Source organism: Lemur catta, chromosome 4, assembly GCF_020740605.2.
Source record: "Lemur catta isolate mLemCat1 chromosome 4, mLemCat1.pri, whole genome shotgun sequence".
NCBI classification, from domain to species: domain Eukaryota; kingdom Metazoa; phylum Chordata; class Mammalia; order Primates; family Lemuridae; genus Lemur; species Lemur catta.
The window spans coordinates 108923945-108949556 of record NC_059131.1 but is presented as its reverse complement, the minus strand read 5'-3'; the positions used below and the strand labels follow the sequence as shown (position 1 = coordinate 108949556).

The window sequence follows — 25612 nt, the reverse complement described above, 5'->3', positions numbered from 1 at the left end:
GGCACCAAAGGTGGGGAATGAGGAATGTGCTCGAAGGACAAGGGCGATGTTCTATCACAGGTGGGGGTATTCTGGCTACACTGACCTAACAGAATTCTTTCCCCAAATGGGGCAACACAGCAGCCGTATAAAGACAGGACGGGGGCGAAGCTTGAGGCCCTGTGGAGAAAAAGGCTCAGAGGAGCCCCACTGAGGTTCAGTGAAGGAGCGTCTTTGCCACTGGACCCTGCTCCTCTGGGCCTGGAAGGGGGGCGAGGCAGGGCCGCAAGAGAGGGCAGGGCTGCCCCGATGGCCTCGGGCTTCAGCTCCAGCACTCAGCGAGTCGGTTCAGCCTGATCCCAGGTGGGACCAGGAATCACTCTCCCAGTTCCTGCACTTTAGTAAAGGAACAGAAATCTAAGGTTGTACAAACAGTGACAGGGAAGTCCTAGCAGTGACCGCAACGTGGATTTGGAAAGGGAAGTCTGACTGTCCACAGATGCCAAGGGCGTTGCTCAACCCCACTCAGAGCCACCTGTTTCCTCATGGCCAGGGCTCCTGCAGCTGAGGCCCAGGGAGACAGGAGGAGTGCCCAGAGTCCTCTCCCTGTCCACTCCACTAGGCTGTGCTTCCTCTGTCAGTGGCCCTGCTCTGCTAAATGCACTGCTTGTGAAAATAAATGGTAACTTGCAATACAGACCCATGAGGGCTGTTTACATGCTGGACCCTGAGCAGAATCTTCCAAAAGGATTCTCTTTTCCCCCATGAAGTGCAGAAAAATCAGATGTCAGATACTGGGTGCTGCACTCTCTCACGCCCTCTACATGGGCTGCCAGCAGGTTTCGCTGCAAGTATCACAATTTCGTGATGATACGGCCCCAACCCCTACCAGAGCCCACATGATTTGCCAACATTGGCACATGGTCTAGAAGCATCCCCATGTTCCCATGGTGGGGGGTAGGGAGCCAGGAGAAGGGCAGAAGGCTGGAGGGTGTGTGTAAGGGACTGCAGAGCTCTAACCCAGGGAACTCCAGGCATTCCAGAAAGGGAGGCAGCTAATCTTTCCATTTCCAGATGCCACCCAGACCTGAGACTCGCTCAGTCTGAGCTACTACCATAGACACCCCAAATATTAATTGCTCAAAACCTGAAGGTTCAGATTCGCAACTCTTGGCCAACTTGATCTGACCACTTGGAACTTTAGGTGATGCTTTATGTGCTCGGTCATTTACTTCTGATGGTGTTGTTCAGTATTAACTTGTTACTGCTTATTTATTGCAGAGAACTTCCATCACTCCCTCATCTAATTTCTCACTACCATGTTAGATCATGAGACCAATAGTCACACACACAGCCCAGAGAACATGGTTTTCTCTGTCTTTACCCACCAGAAGAGAAACACGCTCTCCTCCGGGGAAGCTGGGTCCTCCAGGGTGCATGGGTGTTGGAGGCCCCAGTCTCCATCGTGGGTCCATTGTTTATCTCTGGGTTCCTGTCAGCTTGCCCTTGAAGCTGTAGGCTACAGGAATCAGCGCACAGGAGTTCTGACATCGCTAACCCTGTGTAAATATCACTGCTGAAGCCTGTGCATCTCTGACAGTTCTGACCCCGGACACTGTTGTGTACAAAGCAGCCACCTCTCCGGATGTGTTCCATGTGGAGAAACATTGGCCCAACATCACCCGAACAGCCGGAGCAGCTGGTCAGCCCATCCTAACCTTGCACTTCCTATCATACCATGCTGGATGTGGCTCTGGCAGCTCCCGGGAGTGTCCTACACTGGTATCTGTTCTACCAGGATTAGAGATGTCTCTATACCCGGAGAGCTGACCCCTCCTGCAGCATGTGCCAGTGTCCTAACAGAGCACGAGGACAGGCAGATTTGTCATGCAGGGCAGCATGTGTTAGCATGCCAGCCACCCCTCCCAGCACACTCCCACACACCCTGTGCTCCAGCTATTTGGGTGACCTGCACCTCCTTCTTAATGACAAAAGACAGGAGGACTCCTTGCATTTCAGCTTGGCCTCTGCCCAACATTCCCTCCTATGGCTAGAACTCCAGTGGCCCAGGGAAGGTGAGGCCACAACAGAGAACCAACTCTCTCTCTTAGGAGGTGACCTTTCTGCTCAGAAGCATCCGGGCGGGGCCCACCCTCTCTTTCCGTGCTCTGTGGATCTCGATCGATCTGCTAACTAGGAAGGCATCAGGTGCAGCCTGTGTGAAGGCCTCCTCTCCCTCAGGGAGCAGCAAACGCCATCCCTGGACTCCTGGTTTATCCAGTGGGGCTCCCGACTCACAGTGAGTTAGATGGTCCCCAGGCCTTGGACCACAGGGTCCCCTCTCCTAATGCTGAACATGAACAGTCATCAGTAAAGTGGCTCCCGCCTGCCGGATTCCTGCTGTTCGAGCCCCATTCATCCCCTGACCCCACGATCACAGCAGGGCTGGGCACACACTGCCCAGCCATCGCTCCCTCCACCCCCAGGGGAGTCCTTCTGGCTGCTGCTCACGGGCCCAGTGTTTCTGGCAACGTCTGCTGCCTCCACCAGGTGGTCCCTGCCACAGGTTCACCTCAATGCAAGGTTGAGGGACCAAAGGAGCCACCTCTCTGCTCAGAACACCCTTCCACCCTCTCCACTCCTAGGGCCACATGCAAACCCAACTGCACCATCCTGAGCTGGGGGCTTTGTTAGCCCACAGGGTGCCCAGCTGAGCAGGTCCTCTCAGTCTGGGGAGAGAGAAACAGCGAACATGTTCATGGAACCACCGGGGGAAGCTCAAAAGCCACGCTGAGCAGCGGAGGCCAGACCCACCCGCGCTCACACTGCGGGATTCCACTCATGGAAGTCCAGGGACAGGCAAGGAAACAGGTCTACAGGGCCGCATGGGTGGGTTGCCAGGGCTGGGGTGGGCATGCAGCTTGACTGTAGGGGCAGGCGAACACTGTCTGGGGCAACACACAGGTTCTAGATCTTGGCAGAGTGGTAACACCGGTGTACGCATTTACTAAAATTCCCCAGTCTGGACACATAACATGAGGCCTTTTATTGTACATAAATCATACCTAATACAAGGTGATTTTTTAAATACCGGTGAGTTTCCCAAGCAGTGCACAGAGGACCAGGGCTGGCAGCCTGGCACCCAGAGGGGAGAAGCGAGAGCGGCCCGTGTGTGCTCATCCCTGGGCTGTGGGCTCCCTTCACTGCCCCCCACTGCCTGCTGGGGGAGGTCTCCCTGCACCCTTCCAGCCCAGCCCCCACCCACAGTGTTCTGTGAGGTTCCAGGACATGCCCGCCTTCCAGAAGAGGCCTTCGCACTGGCTGTTCCCTCTGCCTGGAGCTCTGTTTCCCTGGTCCAGGCAGGACTCTTGTCCTTCCAGGTCTTCCCTCCCTGGCCAGGGTCCAGTGGCACCATGTCTCTCTGCCCCTTCTATTTCACTTCCAACAGAGCATCTATAACTCTCTGATCTTAAGAATTACTCATTGTCCCCATCCTCCCACCCCCACCCTAAGGTTGGGCTGAGCAATACCACAGCCACTGGAAACATGTCGCCGTGCGGTGCTTGAAACGGGGCCAGTCCAAATTGACACATGCTCTAACTGTAAAAAATACACACGAAACTCCAAAGTCATAGTGCAGACGCCCAGAAGAATGTTAATTATCTTAGTAGCAATTGTCCCTGTAATTGGAAATAATCTTTTGGATATCTTAGGTTAAATAAAAATATTAGCAAATTATTTTCATCTGTTCCTTTTCACTTTCTGACTCCGTCTACTAGAGAATTGAAAACTGTTCCTGGTTGCATGTCACCTCTCTACTGGGCAGCAGCTCTGCAGTGTCAAGTCCGTGGCTCAGTAAGCCAGGCTCAGTCTCCAGATCCTGGACTGTCTGGACCGACAAGAAGCTGGTAAAAGGTGTGTTTATTGAATAATAACGAGCTTGAAAGATGAACCCAGAGACCTTTTCCCAAAGGTTACTTTCCTTATGTTTGGCAAACAAGTTCAGAGCAGGGTGTGGACCGGGTGTCCCGGGAGCCTCTGAAATCACACGTTGCCCTTAGGACTCCCACACCTTGACCAAGTGCTCAGAGATAACCCTGACCTTGGACAACTCCAGGAGGCCAAGACTTCTCTTTTACCCTTTTCTGGGGAAACAGTGAGAAGGTCATGTTGCTTTTACTGTCACCTCTCTGCAGACCAGGGTGCCACTAGCTTGGGAGCACTGGGGAGGAGGGGCGGACTGGGGGAGTGGCAGGAGTGGGGGCAGGAGCAGGAAGGAGGGGAGATGGAGGAGGAAGAGGAGGAGCGGGCCAGGGGGCAGGTGGGTGGGGAGGCCCCGGCAGGGTAGAAGCACTGCAGCCTGCAGGAAGGCGCTGAGGCCTCAGGATCACACCGGCAGCTCCTCTGCAGCCCCGGCTCCTCGCTGTGCATCTGAGCAGACCATGGCCAGCCCTCTGTGTGCCCCACTGCTCCTGCTGGCCATCCTGGCCGTGACCCTGGCCGTGACCCTGGCCAAGACCGTGGCCAAGAGCTCCAAACGTTCGGGCGGCATCGAGGAAGCAGATGTCAGTGATGAGGAAGTGCAGCAGGCGCTGGACTTGCCATCAGCAAAGACAACGAGGAGAGCAATGACGTGTACTACAGCCGAGTGCGGCAGGTGTGCGTGCCCGCCAGCAGGTGCGTGCTGCCCCCTCCCCACGGGGTCCTGAGTCCCGGCTGGCTTTGCCCCCACAGAGAGCATTACCAGCAAATCAGCACAGGCACATTCAACTATCTCATGCTCAGACTTATTCAGACTTCCCTGACTGTCCCACTGATGGCCTTTATACCCGAGGACACACCCAGGCTCTCATCACAGCCCCTGCCCTGTCTCCTCAGTCTCCTCTAACCTGCAGCCGCCCTCACGTTTCAGCAGCCAGTCTGTTTCCTGTCCTTGGCATTTTCCTGGCGTCCGGCCACTTGTGGTCTAGAGACAGTTGCTGAACCTGCTGCCCCCTCAAGGTTAGATTCAGGTCATACTGTGCACACAGAGGAGGCATGTCCTCCTCCCTGAGTGCCCGCAGCAGGTGCCACTCGGGGAGCCTGGCCTCCTGGTCCTGAAGGTACATGCTCCCTCCAAAAGTCATGGCCTTGGGAGCAGCCCCTAGGGTGAGCGTCCTTCGCCCTGAGCCCGGCAGAGCACCACCCACAGCCACAGGCAGCTGAGTCCCTCCTGGGGTGCCGAGCACCACGCCTGAACCCTACGCCTGAACCCTGCCTCTGCCAGGCACAGCCTGGGCGCAGCTAGACGGTGGCAGAGGAGGAGGGCAGTCAGCGTGGAGAAGGGGTCAGCAGGGGGCGTCAGGGAGGGCTGCTGGGCCCGAGCTTGCCCTGCACCCATTGCACAGCTGCCCAGAGGGTCAGAGCAGCACAGGGTGGCATGGCACGCCAGCGTGTAGACATCCTCCCACCTACTCTCAAAAATTCAGTGAGTCCAGACAGCCCCGCTTCTCCTCCTGCACCCTCAGCTGCTGTCCTCTCCCTTGAACATGAGGTGGACCCTCGGGGGCTGCGGTCTCTACTGGCCCGCGCCTCTCCAGGGTGGCTCTAACTTGGAGTGAAGCACAAGACCCTCTAGCTCATTGGTCCTGGGAGCCCATTTGACAGATGGGCAGACCGATACCGGAGGAGTCACGGACCCACAGGGCAAGGTCTAGAGCCCTGATCCCGAGCCCCTCATGCCATGCTGCTCCACAGTTCTGACAAGGCGTGTCTGGGGGAGGCCCTGTGCAGGAACAGGGGTCAGTTCTATTCTGTAACTAAAATGTAAGACACGCAGGTGTTTGATGCACTTGAGAAATATTGCCAGCAAATCACACTTAAAACAGGGGCATTCGAGAGCAGTCTCTTATTGGCCTAAAACCTTCGTGTGTGTGAAGCATCTCATTTCCGACTGACAAACGAGGGAATACACAGATCTGGGGAAAACAGAGACGGTGGGATTCTGTCGGGCTGTGCGCTGGTGGCTGGAAGCCAGCTGAGACTGCATCGTCGGATGACAGCCCTCCTAGCATGGATCAGCGCTCCCCGCCTCTGGGCCGCAGTGAGCAGGGTGTGATGAATCCTTGCTCGGGCACGGAGGCCTCACTAGTGCTTAGACCACGCGCCGATTACTGGCCCCACCCGGGCTGGCTGCCCAGAGCCGCGCCTGCCATTCCTGAATGCAGTGAGGGCGTTAGGCCTGGCTTCCACCATCCACTTTCCTGCTGCATGTGACACCTCGGTGGAGTTGCTCAGAGGAGATAAGTTAGAAGGGAACACCTGGGGTACAGCACCCCCGCCAGCTGGGAGGAGCAGGTGGCTTGTACGGCCTGCAGGTGACAGTATGACAGCTCAGGAGTGCAGGCATGAAGCCCCTGGGCACACGCAGTAACCCAGCAACAGCGAACTACCAGCGTGTGTGTGAAACTGACGGCAGTGCTGCAGGGGAATCCTGCTCTTGCACACGTGTAGCTCGTGGCTGGGATGAACGACTGCTTTGATGTGAAGATCGGCTGGACCACGTGTGCCAAGTCCCAGCCCAACTTGGACAACTGTCCCTTCCATGAGCAGCAGCAGGTGAAGAGGGTATGTGCCTGATGCGGATCAGGGGCCAGTAGTGCCCTGCAGAGGGGCACGTGTGTGTTCCTGTGATCCCGCAACTGTTCAGGAGGGTGTGTGTGTACACACGGAGGTGCGTGTGTGCATGAGTGTTTGCCAGCACAGGGAGTGTGGGGAAATGCACGCGTACACATGTTGGGGTGTTTGGGACGAGGTGCATGGGAGTGTGGGGGGGAGTGTGTGGGGGGAGTGTGGGGGTTCAGGCACAGATGCCTGTGGGTGAGGGGTGTGTGTGAGTTTACATAGATGCACACCTGTGTGCGGATGGGGAGGAGTGGGAGGGGTGTGTGCACATGGCTAGTTTGAACTGCTAAGAGGGCTTTAGCTTGGGAATAGGGGTACTGGGAGCACAGCACTGCCTGTTCTGGGGTGCTCCCTGCTGTGCTGGAGGAACCAACCTCCGGGGTGGGTGCCGGGGAGGGAGAAGGGCTTTGTTCAGTGCCAGCCTTGGCCACCTGCCAACAGCCATGGCCACCTGCCCACAGCCATGGCCACCTGCCCTCAGCCACAGCCACCCTGAGCAGAGTAGAGGGAATCAGAGGCCTGTAAGTGGCCCAAGCCCTCCGAGGCTGACCCCACTCACCCAACATTAGCGGATGCGAGGACCTGGCTTGTTCTTGTGAGGTCTCTGCCCTGGGGAGAGCCACACTCCCCTTGTCACCCACTTCCCATGCCCCAGCTCTTTCATGGAAGTTCCCTTCTTCTGGGGTCTTCCCCCTTGGCCCTCTCAGTGCTGGCCCAGAGGCTGGAGGTGGAGGGAGCCTCGGGGCAGCAAGCTGCCTCCCCCCCACCCTCTGGGCTCCTGTGGCCTTGCACAGGCTGCTCCTTCCAGGGCTGTGCTGGGCAGGACACTGGGGGGTCCTGTGTGCCAGGTGGGGGACACGACACCAGCTGGTGCTCTTGGAGCCCTGGAGGACCAAAGAGCAGTCACTGCACAGTCAGGCTGCGTGTCTTGGGACTCGGCGGGGGTGGGTGGGGGCCGAGTGTCTCACCCCCAAGCTTGCCCACCGCCACCCTGACATCCCATGGCTGGGCATCTTCCCTTTTAACTGTAACCTGCATGGATTATCCGTCTCTCTTCTCTTTCATAGGAAAAGCTCTGCTCTTTTGAGATCTACAGTGTTCACTGGGAGGATTCAGTGACCTTGGTGAGGTCCAGCTGTGAGAAGGTCTAGGGGTCTGTGCCAGGCTGGGCTGCACCCAGCCCCTCTTCCCCACACCTCACAGCTCCCTGTAGTGCTCCCTAGCCCGGGATGGAGGCCCTGCCCTGGCGCAGGTCTCCCCTGTGCACCAGCGCCGGGAGGGAGGCAAATGGAGAAGGCTTCGGAGGCCTTTGTTGAACAGCCACGTGGCTCTACCTGTTCCTCTCTCCCTACCGCTTCTCAAATTTGCTGGTCGTGGTGCACACGCTCTGCTCCTAACAATCCTGAAATTAAAAAAAAAAAAATAGCATTGGCTCCTTCTTGAGTTTTTTCCTATCCTGGGGATGTGCACATGAGGAGGGTTTTGGGCCATGTGGTGGCTCACGCTGTAACCTCAGTGCTTTGGGAGGCTGAGGTGGGAGGATCGCTTGAGCCCAAGAGATTGAGGCTACAGTGAGCTGTGATCCTGTCACTGCTCGCCATCCAGCCGGGGTGACACAGCAAGATCCTTCAAAAGAAAAGGAAGAAAAAACAAGAGAAGGAGGGTTTCAGCAGCCCCTTTGGGAAAGGCTCCTTGTCCTGCTGGTTCTAGACAGATAACCAGCACCTGGGAGCTGATAAGCCCATCAGGTGACTGAGCAGCCACTTCAGGGGTATCTGAGTCTCAGAGCAGGGACAAGAGCAGCGAGGGCTACAGCCCAGGTGCTCGGTTACCACGGCCCCTGGTGAAGGGGTCCGTGGAGCAGGGTGCCCAGGCTGCTGGCCCTGTTCCTGCAGTGCTCCGTTAAAGGACGTCAGATGGGGAGGAGGCCCTCAGCGGAGCCGGCCAGGCAGTAGATCCCAGCCATGTCTGCAGAGTTGCTCAGACTCCAGGGACTGACTTTCTCCCATCAAATTCCCTAGAGACCAATAAATAGTGATTTATGTCCACTTCTTTGCCCAGAAATATTTAGGTCCCTACATAAGAAGAAAGGCTAAAAAGTTCTGTGTGTGTGTAACTGGTTGTGGGAAACACCAGCCAGAATAAAAGGTGGAGAAAATCCTAGAATGAAGGCAGTGCCTGCTCTGGTCCAATGCGGGAGTCGTGCCCTACACTGGGACGCCATGTCCTATGCTGGGAGGTCATGCCCTGCACTGGGAGGTCGTGCCCTACACTGGGATGCCATGCCCTACACGGGGACGCCGTGCCCTACACGGGGACGCCGTGCCCTACACGGGGAGGTCGCGCCCTGCACGGGGAGGTCGCACCCTGCACCTGCACTGGGAGGTCGTGTCCTGCACTGGGAGGTCGTGCCCTACACGGGGAGGTCGTGCCCTGCACGGGGAGGTCGTGCCCTGCACGGGGAGGTCGTGCCCTAGGAAGTTTTACAGTTACACCCACCAGCTCTTTCTCTGGACTTGGATTTAAAGAAAGTCCTTGCATCAAGCTTCACATTAGGGATGGAGAAGTTAAGACACAAATGGGAGTGACATGCTGTAGGTTCTTTCTCGAAGAAGTACATTTCAGCTCACAAAGACCACCACCTGGGAGTCAGCATAATTCCCTGGAACAGTGGCTGTTTCCCAGCCCTGAACAGGAGGTGACAGTCCTACGATGCACACAGGGCTCACCCCCCAGTGTCCATCCATTGGCTGTTTCAGGGCAGAGGGGTGCAGCCCTCAGGGATGGTCCCGCTGGGGCAGGTTCGCAAATACCTTGCATGCTCACAGCTGCAGGGACCAAGGTCTCTTGTGGCCACTGCTGCGAACACTGAAGGTGAAATGAGAAAGGGGAGTCCAGCAAACAGCCCCCAGCCTGGCCCCTCACGTGCTGCATCAGCAAAGGCAGCGCCGGGAAGGCTGGGCAGGAAGGGGGGTAACATGCGCTTCCCCTCCATGTCCACCTTGCAGGCAAAGGCTCTCAGCCCTGCCTTTATTAACAAAAGTCTGTGGGGTGAGGGAAGAGAAGCACCGCCCAGAGGCCTGAGCAGGGGAGGTCTGAGTCTGGGCGTGACCCTGGGCGGGTGTCGGGGTGGACGGGGCCTCATGGACTTAGTGGGGACCAGGGGCCCCAGCCAGAGCAGCAGGTGCTCAGAAGCCCAGGGCAGGGGGTCAGGGAGCTGCTCAAGCTTTGCCTCAGTTTGACACAGGCAACTACCGTGCAGACACAGTGGTTTCCTCTAAACCTGGCCTTTTTCTCATACAATTCTCCCTTCCTTCGGGAAGCAGGGGTTGTGCACATGGCTCCCCCCATCTTCTCCCTCAGTCTCTGCTCCCTAGGTGGGTAACGGGGGGAAGAGGCCGAGGGTGAGCAGGTTCAACTCCGGGACTAAGCCAAGGGCACTGACTGTGTCCTGAAGCTATGGGGTCTGTCGCGTCATGTAAAAGAGGATCCTGAGCAGGTCAAGTTTGGGAAATATTATACCCCTTTAAAAGTTCCTTTAGCAAAAATAATGTCACAAGTCAGTGGCAAAAGATTGAACGTGCAGAGGTTAGAAACCCCCTCACTGCAACACAGATGAATCACTGGCAGAGGAGGGATGAGTCCATGGCAGGACTGAGAAGTCAGCCAGGGTGGTCTTTCCAGGGTGGGTGACACTCACACAATGACCCAAGGGGGACCCAGGTGCTGTGGGGCCTGAGGCTTACATGATTTAGGGGACTCTCTGGATGAAAACTAGCACAGTGTTACCAACACAAAACTAGGCATGTAAGTTAATGTTTATTTAGGAAGAGTAAATAAATCACAGCCCGTTACACATTTTAAAATGCTGATAAATACTACAAGCATGACAAAATCCAGAAAAATAACATTTGTTCCAGCACAATCAGGCTACCTCAACGAAATCTGTTGTCAACAGACTCCGGTTCACTGGCTTGTTGCAGTAAGGGAATGCTCACACCATGGGACCGGGAGCAACTCACAGAGGGAAAGAGGGTCATCGTAGGACTGGGGAAGAGACTCTGAAGCAGTATTTTGCTGGACTCAGAGCACCCAAGGGCTGTGTGTAAATGAGCCAGTGTCAGGTCTGGACACACAATTGTGCTTAGTTTTGTTTTTGTAATACTGTGCCAGTTTTTATCCGGAGTTGAGGTAGCCTAGTTGTGCTGGAACAAATGTTATTTTTCTGCACCTAACAGATGAACTTTAAAATGCATGCCGTAAAATATGATCAATGCATTCATAGTTCTAAGAGACTTAAATACTCCTCATTTAATACATTACAGAGCAAGCGGGCAGAAGATCAGTAAAGAAACAGTTTATTTGAATAACAAGGTCAAAAATTTTGACCTAAATAACATGTCTAGTACACTCTACACAACAAGCAGAACACATTATAGTCAAGTTAACATAGAGTAAGTATCATTCAGGTAGATGGTATTTTGAGGCATGAAACAAACAGTAACTAATTGAAAGGAATAAAAGCCAATGCAAAGTGCATTCATGGAGCCTGATGGAATTAAACTATTAATCATAACCAACATATCTGGAAAATTCTCAAATTGTGGAAAGGCACTGACACACTTGTAAATAACCAATGGGTCAGAGAGAAAGTCTCAAGTTAAATTAAAAATTATTTTAAACATAATGAATGTTAAAATAATACATATCAAAATTTGTGGGATGCACCAAAAAATCTGCCTAGAGGGAAATTCATAGCATTGCATGTAGATATTAGAAAAGAATAATGATCTCACAGCAGTGGCCTCAAATATTTCCTACAGAATCTGGAGGCAGAAGAACAATTTGAACCCAAAGGAAACTGATGAAAAGAGCTAAAAACAATTAGGGCAGAAAGTAGCAAAATTAAAAATGAGAGAAAGAGAGAAAATCAATGAAATCAAAAACCTATTTTATGAAAAGATCAGATGAGAATGAATAATAACAAAGAAAGAGGGTGTAGATTACCAATAGCAGAAGTAAAAAGGAAGTTATTCATACACACTCTACCATTATCACAAGGATAATAATTTAATACTATAAACAATTCTACACACAAAAAATTGATAGCGGAGATAAAAAAATAAATTCCTTGAGAGACTCAAGACATACTACCAAACCTCACTGAAGAAGAGATAGATAATTTGAATAGATCTATATCAATTAAGAAACTGAATTTGCAAAAACAAAATCTTCCAAAAAAAATCTAGTCAGCAAAAGTTTTGCTGACTTCTACAGTATTTGAAGATAATTCCAGTAGTATACAATATTTTTTAGAAAAATAAAAGGAAACACTTCCCAACTCATTTTATGAGGCCAGAATTATACTGATATGAAAACTAAAAAATGGTATTATAAGAAAACTATAGATTAATATCAGTTATGTACAAAGATGAGAAAACATTTTTAAAAATTACCACATGGAATTGAGCTACCTGTACATCTCTCTATCTGGGATGACACATTATGAACAAGAAAAACAAGGCTCATTCACTATTCAAAATTCAAAGTAATCTACTCTGTTTCACAAATCTCAGTAGATGCAGAAAGAGAATTCAATAAAATTCAACATCCAGTTCTGCTAAAAACTGTCAGCAAATTAGGAATAAAAGAGAATTTTCTTAACCCGATAAAGGACATTTTACAATCTACATCCTTAATAGCAAGGATTGAGCATTTTTTTCCTAAGACTAGAATCAAGTCACTCCTATTCAGTATTGTATTAGAAGACATGCACAGTGCAATAAGATAGGAATAAGAAATAAAAGGCATACATATTAGAAAGGAAGAAATGCAACTGACTCTATTTGTGATTAGCATAAAGGTTTTATCAAAAACCTGCCATATTTCAAAAAGCCTCTATAACTAATGATTAAAATTAACAATGTTTTAGTATCAAAGGCCAATATACAATTACAACATATGCAATATGCAATTATAAAATAATGTATCATAAATGAACAGTTAAAAATGTTTAAATTACTATTTGAAATTAAATCAAAAAATGAAGTACTTAGGAATAACTCTAACAAAAGAAGTACAGGATCTGTATGCTATAAACTGCAAAATGTGGAGGAAAGAAATAAGAGAAGAGTTCAGTAGTTAGGAATAACTCTAACAAAAGAAGTGCACGATCTGTATGCTATAAACTGCAAAATGTGGAGGAAAGAAATAAGCGAAGAGTTAAGTAAAAAGAGGGGCATAAAATACCCATGGATTCAGAGTCTCAAAATTGCTAGGAAGCCAGCACTCCCATTTCTATTTGCAGATTCACTGCACCACAGATGAAAATCCTAGCAGATTTCTATCATCAAGCTAACTCTAAACTATATAAAGGCAAAAGAATTACAAGAGCCAAGGCACTTCTGAAACAGAACAAAGTTAGAAGACACAAACTACCTGATTACAAGGCTTGCTATTAAGCTACAGTATTCAACATAGTGTGGTTTTGGGAAAAGTCTAGACACACAGACCAACAGAATTAATAGAGATTCCCTAAACAAACTCAAAGAAATACATTCAACTGACTTGATAAAGGTGAAAAGACAATTCAAGGAGAAAGAACAACAAAGTCTTCAACAAGTGGCACTACATTAATCTGATCTCCCTATACAGGAAAGTGAACCTTGATACACATTTCACACCTTTTACAAAAATGGACTCAGACCACAGACCTAAGTGTACAATATAAAATTATAAAATCATGTAATACATTATAGGGGAAAATAGACATGACTTTAAGTTTGTTGGTGACTTTTTTTAGCTAAAACACCAAAAGCATGAACCATAAAAAATACATTGAAAAAGCAGATGTTATCAAATTTTAAAACGTTCACACTAGAATAGATACTGTTACGAAAACAAAAAGCTAAGACAAACTGGGAAAATATGAGAAAGTCACATGTGTTATAAAGGTTTTTGTCCAAAATATATTTTTAAAAGTCCTTAAAACTCAACAATATATAACAAGCAATCCACCTTAAAATCAGCAAATTGGCAAGCATATATACCTCAAAATAAAATAGATAAATGGGAAAAAACACATGAAAACACTTTCAGTATTATTTATTAATAAGGAAATGCAAATTATAGCCACAGTGGGATACCATTATACCCTATATTACAGTAAAAACCCTGTAAATATTGCATGCTTGGAGGATGTAGAGCAACAAAGATTCTCATTCATTGCTGGTGGGAATGCAAAGTGATATGGCCAGTTACAAGGCAATTTGGCAGCATTTTAAGTTCACCTAAATGTTCACCTAAGTTCACCTAAAATGCCATAGGCAACCATTTCAGCAGATTTACCCATAATTACTAATACCTGAAATCAACCAATAAAGATTTCATTCAACACGGGGATGGATAAACAAACAGTTCTATCGATAACATGGAATACTACCCGCAATAAAAAGGAACAAACTGTATGTTAATATTAGATCAAGTAGACTTCAGAGCAAGACACAATTACTAGAGATAAACAGGGACATTACATAAAAATGAAAAGGACCACAAATAAGGAAAACATAACATTATGTTTTTAAATGGATACACCAAACATGGACTTTAAATACAAGAAGCAGAAACTGATAGAACTGAAAAGAGAAATAGATAAAAACACAATTTTAGCTGAGGACTTCACCACCCCACTCCAGTAATCTCCTAGACAGCAGATCAACACAGGAGTAGAAGTGAATAATGCAATCAACCCACACTACTTGATAGTTATAGAACAGTCCACTCAATACCAGCAGAATAAACTTTTTTTCAATAATTGATGATGAATTTACCAAAATAGACCATAGTCATAAAATACACACTAATATATTTGAAATAATGGAAAGCATACAAGTACAGTCACTAAAAATAATGGAATGCACACAGCAATTAACGAGAAAGACAAGGGGAACTCTCTGAGCACTTGAGAATTAAGCAATCCTCATCCAAGCAAGCCATGGGCTGAAGAGGAAGGCTCAAAGGGAAACAGAATACGTGAAACTCAATGCAAATGAAAATATAACATATGAAATTATGTGAATGTCACTTAACTAGTGCTCAGTAGGATATTTGTAGCACTAAGTACTTTACATTATAAAAAAAGGAAAAGCTTTATGGAAAGGAGTAAGGAAACAGGAAAGGAATAAGGAAAATTAGTAAAACTGGAAGTTAGTTCTTCAAAAATTATAAACAAATCAAATCAACAAACTTTTAGCAAGAATGAGAAAGATTAAAAGAGAGAAAAAAAGGATCACTAATATCAGAGATAAACACTAAATATCACAGCAGACCCTTTTAATAATTTGTGAATACTACTGAAAAATGAGATGCTCATCAACTCAACTAGGTATAACAGATGGGTTGTTTCCACATCTTTGCAATTGTGAATTGTGCTGCTATAAACATTTGGGTGCAGGTATCTTTTCTATAGAATGACTTTTGTTCTTCTGGGTAGATGCCCAATAATGGGATTGCTGGATCAAATGGCATCAATTCACGAATGGATTAGTAAATTGTGGTATATGTATACCATGGAGTATTACTCAACTATAAGAAATAACGGCGATACGACATCTCTTTGGTTCTCCTGGAGAGAGTCGGAACCCATTAAGAGAAGTATCCAAAGAATGGAAAAACAAGCATCACATGTACTCACCAGAAAATTGGTTTCCCTGATCATCGCCTAAATGCACATTGGGGAATGATACCAACTGGATATCAGACTGAGGTGGGGGGGAGGGGGGGGATGGGTGTATGCCTACATGATGAGTGCGTTGCGCACTGTCTGGGGAATGGCCATATATGAAGGTGCTGACTCAGAGAGGTGGGGGGTGGGGGGAGGGGATGGAGGTATGACTACATGGTGAGTGCCAGGCGCACTGTCTGGGGAATGGACACGCTTGAGGCTCTGACTCAGGGAGATGGGCGGGACATGGACAATATATATAACCTGAGCTTTTGTACCCCCATAATAAGCTGAAATAAAAAAATAAAATAAATAAAAAACAAATGAAACAATTTCTGAAGAACCACAAATTACCCAAACTGAGCCAATATGAAATAGAGAGCCGCAGTAGCTCTGTAACTATAAAAGAAATAAATAGAATTTGTAATGAAACACTTCCCTCTCCCCCAAAATCTCTAGGCCTAGATGGTTTCACTGGAAATTTTTACCAAACACTCAAGGAATTAACATCAACATTACATGGACTCTTCTAGAAAATAGAAGAATAAGGTCACTTCCCAAATAGTTTTATGAAGCCAGTATCATTCTGACATCAAAACCAGATAAAGATAGTAAAAAAAAAACAAAAACACACAAATCAACAGACCAATATCACTCATGGACTTAGAAATAAAATCTGCACCCCCAAATGTCAGCAAATTGAATACACCAAGTATATTAAAAGAATTACACACAAGACCAAGTGAGATTTATTTAAGATATCATGCTTGGCTGATTCAGCAATTCAAAACTCAAAACTAGCCACGGTTAGTGATCAATGCTAACATCACCAGTAACACGACAAATTAGATCGTACGTCATATGCTAGGATACAAAGAGAAGACCACAGGATCACTTCTGTGACACTCTCTTAAAAAAACACATCATCTAAATCTAATTGATAATGAAACATCACAAAAAACCAATGTAGGGACATTCTGCACTACTGGACTTTACTTTGAAAGGATTCCAAGTCATGAAGGTCAAGGAAAGACTGAGGAACTGTTCCAGACTGAAAGGGTTTTCAGAGACAGTACAACTAAATGCATCCATGCATCCAAATGGGATCTGTTTGCTATAAAGGACATTGCAGACAAGTAATAAAACTGGAAAAGAATCTGAGGATTACATGATAGAATGTATTCATGTTAACTTTCTGATCATGAAGGTTGTATTGCAGTTATGCAGAATGTCTTGACTTGTAAGAATACGCACTAAGATTATTGGGGTGATGGCATAACATCAGCAATTTGCTCTGAAATGATGCAGGAGAAAATGTTCTTTGTACTAAAACTTGCACTTTTCTCTAATTTTAAGACTGTTTCAACAAGTTAATTAAAAATATACAAATGAATGGACGAATGAACAGAAAAAGTGAAAAGACTTATTAGGTAAACTTTATTTCTCCAGGAAAAAATAGCCATATAAATCAGTGCTTAAAATTAAAATTATATAAGTTTAATGGCACTATAACAATTGTAATACCTCCAAACATTGACAATGACCACAGTACCAGCATAAAAAATGATATCTGTCTAAAGCTACATTTTTTTTTGGAGACAGTCTCGCTCTGTTGCCCAGGCTACAGTGCCATGGTGTCAGCCTAGCTCACAGCGACCTCAAACTCCTGAGCTCCAGTGATCCTCCTGCCTCAGTCTCCCAAGTAGCTGGGACTACCGGTGTGTGCCACCACACCCGTCTAAGTTTTTCTATTTTTAGTAGAGGTGGGGTCTCTCGCTCAGGCTGGCCTTCAACTCCCGAGCTTAAGCAATTTTACCACCGTGGCCTCCCAGAGTGCTAGGATTATAGGCGTGAGCCACCATGCCTGGCCTTAAAGCTAAATCTGTCAATCACTAGCTTTAGACAGGTATCATTGTATCTGTCTAGTACATTGAAATATCTGTCTGCATAGTGATAAAAATTGTAAAATAAAAGTTGGCCATCGCTGTTATCAAAAACTCCCGAAGCAAAAAATGCTGGCCAGGATGTGGAGAGATAGGAACACTCATACAACATTGCTGGTGGGACTGCAAATTAGTGCAACCTCTGTGGAAAAGAATTTGGAGATACCTCAAAGAGCTAAAAATAGAAATACCCTTTGCTCCAGCAGTAGCACTATTAGGCATCTACCCAAAAGAACAAAAGACATTCTATAATAAAGACATCTGCACTCGAATGTTTATGGCAGCTCAATTCACTATTGGAAGGATGTGGAAACAACCCAAGTGCCTGTCAATTCATGAGTGGATTATTAAAATTTGGTATATGTATACAATGGAATATTACTCAATTATAAGAAACGATGGTGATCTAGCACCTCTTATATTTTCCTGGATACAACTTGAGCCCATCCTCCGAAGTGAGGCATCGGAAGAATGGACAAATAGGCACCACATGTACTCGCTATCAAATTGGCACTGAGTGATCAACACTATGGTGCTCACATGGTAGTAATATTCTTCAGGGATTGGGAGCTTGGGGGTGGGTAAACTCACAACTAATGGACATGGTAGGCATTGTACAGGGGAAAAGGCATGCCTCAAATTATGGTTTGGGTGTGACCAAGTCATAACATGTAACCAAAATGTTTGTACCCCCATAATATCCTGAATTAAAATTTAAAAAATCGGCCATCAAATTACTCCAACCAAGTATTGGTGAAAATTTGGTTGTTTGGCTGTTTAAACACCTGACAGGCCAGGCATGGTGGCTCACGTCTGTAATCCTAGCACTCTGGGAGGCCGAGGCAGAAGAATCGCTTGAGCTCAGGAGTCTGAGACCAGCCTGAGCAAGAGTGAGACCCCATCCTACTAAAAATAGAAAAATAAAAAATTAACCAGACAACTGAAAATAGAAAAAATTGGCCAGGCATGGTGGTGAATGCCTATAGTCCCAGCTACTTGGGAGGCTGAGGCAGGAGGATGACTGAAGCCAAGGAGTTTGAGGTTGCTGTGAGCTAGGCTGATGCCACAGCACTCTAGCCCCAGCAACAGAGTGAGTCTGTGTCTCAATAAATAAATAAGTAAATAAATAAATAACAAAAAAATAAAAATAAGAATAAAAAATAAATACCTGATATTTCTATAGTCTAAGGAGGTAAAACTGCTTTTTATTTGCAAGATCCACTTAAAAGTATTTCAGATCATAGAATTTTTCAAAAATGGTACATATTGTGATGATGCTGTCCAAAGTATATCTTGATTTATATCTGCCTCATCAGTGGATCCTAGAGGAGAAGCTTTTCTAGAGAAGAGCATCCAGATTCTAATTCAGCAAGACCTGAAAAGAAAAAGAAAAAGGAAAAGAATTCTATTCTTTAGCTAAAAGATTTCATAGGAACTAAGTGTAAGTCAGTAAAAAACAGTTGGAAACTTTGTCATTATCAAAAAGAATGAGAAATATGTATGTACAATGACAATACAAAATTACTGTTAAATATAATTTGCCTGCAGTTGCCCACTGAATTAGTAATTATCATTGTGGGTAAGTATCAGAGATTCTGTTTTTTTCTCATTCTTCATTCCCTATTCAACAATCATATGCTGAGGTACTATGACAAGCACTGGAATTACGAGGTGGGGTTGATACAGTCCATATATGATTGTCCTCAACAATAATATAACATGAAAAAACAGACAAACAGGCCACTTCCATGCAGAGTCATAGAGACCACAACAAGTATAAAACAGGGCACTACTGGAACACACAGGAGGCCCATCTGTTCAAGTTTTGTGTCAATATTGTAGACTTTTTGGTAGAGGTGATATGCAAGTTGATAGCTGAAGAGCAAGGAAAAAGCATACCAGGTAAAGGGAGGAGGAAGCAGGGGCAATAAGGAGGAGCACTGTGGAATTCTAAGTAGTCTAGTTTGTGAGATGCTAGAGCAAAGGGGCAGACTAAGGTATGTGGCAAGAGATGAAGTTGAATACATTGACAAGAACCAAGTTGATATGGGTGTTTTTCCCATGTTAAGGAATATGGAACTTTTCCTCAGGGAGAAAGTACACTAATGACAAAGTAAATGATTGATTTAAAATGTCACCAGTCAAGTGACTGCTTATGAACTGTCACTACTTGGCTAAATGTTACTACACGAGCCTGGGGTCTTTTGGCCTTAAATCACTAACGTAATCCCAGGAAGCTGATGATGCCTTGGTTTTCAGAGAATTGTTTCATGTGCTGACTGACAGTATCATAGTGATGGCAGCAGTGAATAAAGTGTAGAGACAGAAAAAAAAAGATACATAAAGTTCATGAGATTTTTTAAAGCCATGTGGAATTAATGTGGCATAAGAATACTGTTCAGTATGAATGCTAATGTTTTCACATCTTTCATTACATGTGTGTAAGAGGAAGTGTAGTGTCTATTAACCAAACAATAGAAAAGATTGTCACTTGGTATTTATGGTCGATTTCAGAAATCAAGTCATTAATGCCAATTTAATTCATACATTTTCACAGCGTACCTTCTTGTAGTTCCATACTTATATTTTGTTCCAACTTGTGTACCATCTGAAATAAGTCAAATATTATTTAGAATGTTTAAGTAAACCACAGACATTTTCATGGGAATCATATATCAATTACATAATGTGGCTTTAAATATTTGTGGAAACTAGACTTAACTTCACAATTGCTTAAATAGAAAAATAATCACATAAATAAAAAAAACCCTACTTATTTTACATTTAGTTAATAGAGTATATGTGTAATGCTGCTTAGATTAATCTCATAAAAAGTAAAATTAATAATTGGTATATTGAGTATACATCATTTCAGAAGGGTGACACTTTCTCTTATTAGTACAAGGGTTAGGCAATTCAAGTTATATTTTCACATGAATCTGTTATTTTGTAATTCTTAGCAAAACCCTGCTGTTTATGAAAGTGTGAACAGTTTTTCATTTTAATGAATTTTTCCTTAAAATAAAATTTCTATATCTCTTGAGATGATCATATATAGTCTTTGTTTTTCCTTCTACGTGGTGAATCACATTTATTGATTTATGTATGTTGAACCATCCTTGCATCCCTGGGATGAAGCCCACTCAGTCATGCAGGATTATTTTCTTGAAGTGCTGGTGAATTTAGTTTTTTCTAGTATTTTCTTGAGGATTTTTGTATCTGTATTCGTAAGGGCTATTGGCTTGTAGTCTTCTTTTTTTGTTCTGTCCTTTCCTGGCTTTGGTATGAAGGTGATACTGGCTTTGTAGAATGAGTTGGGGAGGATTCCCTCCTTCTCAAAATTATGGAATAATTTATGGAGTAGAATTAATTGTTCTTCTTGGTAGGTCTAGTAAAATTCAGCTGTGATTCCATCTGGTCCGGTGCTTTCTGTTGTTGTTGTGAGATTGTTTACTACTGCTTTAATCTAGTTGCTTGTTAATGGTCTGTTCAGGAGATCTGTTTCTTCCTGATTGAGTTTGAGAGGTTGTGTGTTTCCAGTAATTTGTCCATTTCCTCTATGTTTTCAAGTTTATGTGCATACAAATTTTCATAGTATTTCCAGATGACATTTTTGGCCTTAAATTTCTGTGGTATCCGTTGTAATACCTCCTTTTTCATTTCTGACTGAGCTTATTTGGGTCCACTCTCTTCTATTCCTGGTTAATCTAGAAAGAGAGCTATCAATTTTGCTTATCTTTTCAAAGAACCATTTTTTTGTTTCATTGATACTTCGTTGTTTCTTTACTTTCCATTTTATTTAGCTCTGCCCTGACAGTAGTTATTTCTTTTCTTCTGCTCCCTTTGCATTTGGTTTGCTTTTCATTTTCTGATTCCTTGAGGCTTGGTGTTAGATTGTTAATTTGTGATCTTTCTGTCATTTTGATGTAGGCATTTAAGACTATGACTTTTGCCCATAGGAATGCTTTTGCTGAATCTCATAGTTTTTGAGAGATGGGGTCCCCTTTGTCATTCAGTTTGAGGAATCTTTTGACTTGAGTCTTAATTTTATTATTCACCCAATGATCGTTCAGTAGCAGGTTGTTTAATTACCATGACTTTGTGTAGAATTGAGTGTTTCTCTTGGAGTTGATTTCTAGTTTTATTCCACTGTGGTGACGGCATGATCTTGTATCTAGAAAACCCCAAAGACTCCACCACCAAGAGATGCCTGGAATTGATAATTAAATTCAGCAAAGTCACAGGTTACAAAATCAATGTATACAAATCAGGGGCATTCCTATACAGCAACAAGTCAAGCTGAGAGTCAAATCAGAGACTCAGTACCATTCGCAATAGCTACAAAGAAAATAAAATACCTACAAATGTACTTACTTAAACAAGGAGGTGAAAGATCTCTACAAGGAGAACTATGAAGCACTGAGGGAAGAAATTGCAGATGACTTAAAATGGAAAAGCATAACACGTTCATAGGATCAGTAGAATCATCGTTAAAATGTCCATACATTTCACGTTGATTACAGATTCAATGTAATCCCCATCAAAATACCAATGTCATATTTCACAGATCTAGAAAAAATAATTCTACACTTTGTTTGGGACCAGAAAAGAGCCAAAGTAGTCAAAACAATCTTAAGCAAAAAGAAGAAATCCAGAGGCATCATATTATCAGACTTCAAACTATAAGGCTATGGTAACCAAGACAGCAAGGTATTGGCACAAAAACAGAGACACAGACCAATGGAACAGAACAGAGGACTGAGATGTAATACCATCCACATACAACCATCTGATCTTTGACAAAGCAGACAATAATATACACGGGGGAATAGAAACCGTATTCAAAGACCATATAATTCTCCAAATAGATGGAGAAAAAGCATTTGACAAAATCCAGCACACTTTTATGATAAAATTCCTTAACAAAATAGGCATAGATGGGACCTTCCTTAAAATTATTAAGGGTATATATGATAAACCCACAGCCAATATCATACCCAATGGGGAAACACTGAAGCATTCCCGCTTAGAACAGGAACCAGACGAAGTTGCCCACTGTCTCCACTTCTATTCACCAGAGTGCTGGGAGTCCTTGCCAGAGCTATCAGACAGGAGAGGGGCATGAAAGGCGTCTGAATGGGGGCAGAAAACGTCAAACTCTGACTCTTTGCTGATGACATACTATTATATCTAGAAAATCCCAAGGATTCAACCAAGAGACTCCTGGAATTGATAAACGAATTCAGTCTCAGTATACAAAATTACTGCGCACAAATCAGCGGTATTCATAAATGCCAATAACAGTCAAGCTGAAAATCAAATCAAAGACCCAACACCTTTCACAACAGCATCCAAGAAAGTTAAATATTTAGAATATATTTAAGGAAGGAGATGAGAGACGTGTATCGGGAGAACTATGAAACAGTGAGAATAGAAACTGTAGAGGATCTAAACACATGGAAATGCCTACCATGCTTCTGGATTGGCAGAATCAATATTGTTAAAATGTCCATTGTACCTAAAGTGATCTACAGAATTAATGCAATCCCTATCAAAATTCTGCCATCATTCTTTACAGATTTAGAAAAGAATAATTCTATGTTTCTTCTGGAACCAGAGAAGACCTCGTAGAGCCAAAGCAATCTTAAGCAAAAAAAAATAAATAAATAAATTGGGAGGCATCAGTCTGCCAGACTTCAAACTTTATTACAAGACTATACTAACAAAAACAGCATGGTACTGGCACAGGAACAGAGATAGAGACTTTTGGAATAGGATGGAGATCCCAGATATAAAACCATCCCCATATTGTCATCTAGTCTTCGACAAAGCAGACAAAATATACATTGGGGAAAAGAATCTCTATTCAATAGGTGGTGCTGGCAAAAGTGGATATCTACATACAGAAGACTGAAACTAGATCCCCACCTATCACATAAATCAACTCATGACAGATAACAGACTTAAACCTGAGACACGAAACCTTAAGAATCTTTGAAGAAAATATTGGGAAGACTCTTTTAGACACCAGCCTAGGTAAAGAATTTATGAAGAAGACCCCCAAAGCAATCGTAGCAGCAACAAAAATAAACAAATGGGACCTGACCAGATTAAAATGCTTCTGCACAGCCAAGGAAACTATCATTAGAATGAACAGACATTCTACACAATGGGAGAAAATATTTGCTTTCTACACATCCAATAGAGGGCTGATAAGAAGAATCTATATAGAACTTAAGAAAATCAACAAGAAAAAATCAAATAACCCCATCAGTAAATGAGGAAAGGACATGAACAGAAACTTTTCAAAGGAAGGGAGACTAATGGCCAGCAAACATATAAAAAAAGTGCTGAACAACTCTAATCATTAGGGAAATGCAAATCAAAACCACAATGAGATATCACCTAACTCTAGTGAGAATGGCCCAAAATAACAAATGCTGGCGTGGATGTGGAGAGATTAGAACATTCATACACTGCTGGTGGGACTGCAAAGTAGTACAACCCCTGTTGAAAGTAATTTGGAGACACCTCAAAGAGCCAAAAATAGAAATACCATTTGACCCAGCAATCCCACTACTGAGCATCTATCCAAAGGAACAAAAGACATTCTACAATAAAGACATCTCCATTCAAATATTTATAGTAGCACAATTCACAATTGCCAAGAAGTGGAAACAACCCAAGTGCCAATCAACACATGAGTGGATTAATAAAATGTGGTGTGTATATATACCATGGGATACTACTCAATTACAAAAATCAATGGTGAACTGGCACCTCTTATACTATCCTGGATAGAGATTGAGCCCATCCTTCGAAATGAGGTATCACAAGGATGGAAAAACATGCACCACCTGTACTCACCATCGAATTGGAACACTAAGGTGTTCACATGGAAGTAATACTCACTGGGTGCCAATCAGGTGGGGGACTGGGGCTGGGGGGGAATCCACAACTAACGGAAGCGGAACACACCGTTATAGGGGAAGGACATGCTTGTAGCCCTCACTTGGGTGAGGCAAATGTATTACATGTAACCAAAATGTTTGTACCCCCATAATATCCTGAATTAAAAAATTCAAATATTTGCTTGATTTAAGTATTTAAAAAGTGCTGTGAAACTGCCCATCAATAGCCTAATTTTACAGTAATTAAGACAAAAATGCTGTAAGTAACATAGCAATTAAAGATATACTTTTACACAGAAAATGACAAATATTTTAATTTAAAATCTAATCTAAATACTATAGGTTTATTTAATTCCTCAAACTTATTTATCTTGGATTGCTTTTAATAATAAACATCTATTTGTGGTTAAGTGCTTGGATGGCAATCATTGACTTGTGATTAAGGGTGGAAAATTCAAGATGGTACAAAAAACTTTAAAAGGGTTATGAACAATAGCCAAACTAAAATCAACTAGAAAGTAAGCCAAAGCACCTTGCAATATGCCTTTAGTTATTAGGCAATAAGATTCAGTCTCTAAAATCTAACTTAAGTGCTGCTTTTAAAGAAATTTCAAACCTGTCATTTCAGTTCCATATATTGAAAAATGTTAATATACAGGTATCTCTTGAAAATGACAGCTGCAGGGACTTGAAGAAAATGGAAAATTTTCACTTTCCTCTCTTTATTAACACAGATAATTATGACCTTTATTTATCATGCATAGGTCGTTTTAACAACACAGTATTTCACCAAATGAGAAACAAGAATTATATCAGAAATCTGAAACCCAAAGGAAAGAAGACAACATAACTAACCTCAGTCAAGTAGGTCTCCAAGTTGGCATCTGAAGTCCATGGGAATGAGGAAAAGAACATTGAGTTTTCTCTTGAAGAAAGCTCTCTGTGAAGACCTAAGCCATTATGAACAGTTCCAACAGAAGGTGATTCTTCATAGAAGAAGGTGCCCGTCTTCATAGCTCGAGTGGGAAAGCAAGTTCCAGTCCCCTGTGTCTCCTCAACATGATTGCGACTGGACGCTGCTAGTCGCTCAGGAGTTCAGCGAAAACTGCAAAAGACAAATGTTTAGTATTTCATTTTTTCCTAAATGATGGCATTTTAAAAAAAAATTACCATAAGAGTAAATGGAATTTCCCATTAAATAGTGTTTTAACTGTGAAAATGTATCATAGCATGCCTACTGTATGCAGTTATAGTTTTACAATTGTTCTACAGAAGTATGTGTGTGTGTATATATATGTAGTATGTGTGTATTTATATATATACTTATATATATATATATATAGGAGAATTTCTACAAAATAAGTAATTCAAGTAAAGCAAGGAGGGGAGAGAAA

At 44.3% G+C, this 25612-nt stretch overlaps 1 protein-coding gene and 1 long non-coding RNA gene across 2 annotated transcripts; one reads left to right on the top strand and one right to left on the bottom strand.

Moving 5' to 3' along the window:
• The first annotated feature begins 4315 nt into the window (after positions 1 to 4315).
• LOC123636532 (cystatin-C-like) lies at positions 4316 to 7743 on the top strand. Its single transcript, XM_045548939.1, has 2 exons — positions 4316 to 4656; positions 7710 to 7743. Exons 1-2 carry the CDS (start codon positions 4422 to 4424, stop codon positions 7727 to 7729), a joined length of 255 nt encoding a protein of 84 aa, XP_045404895.1. The 5' UTR covers positions 4316 to 4421; the 3' UTR covers positions 7730 to 7743.
• An 8664-nt stretch (positions 7744 to 16407) lies between these two features.
• LOC123636530 lies at positions 16408 to 25296 on the bottom strand. The gene is made up of 3 exons (XR_006734576.1): positions 25074 to 25296; positions 18476 to 18682; positions 16408 to 16478 (listed from the first exon to the last, which is right to left on the bottom strand). It is a non-coding gene; the product is annotated as an uncharacterized LOC123636530 (long non-coding RNA).
• Between the last annotated feature and the right edge of the window lie 316 nt (positions 25297 to 25612).

Excerpts from the sequence above, each read along its gene's own strand:
- LOC123636532 (XM_045548939.1), top strand. The coding sequence starts at position 4,422 with ATGGCCAGCCCTCTGTGTGCCCCACTGCTCCTGCTGGCCATCCTGGCC. Across the intron at positions 4,657-7,709 it reads GTGTGCGTGCCCGCCAGCAG|GAAAAGCTCTGCTCTTTTGA; the intron begins GTGCGTGCTGCC and ends TCTCTTTCATAG.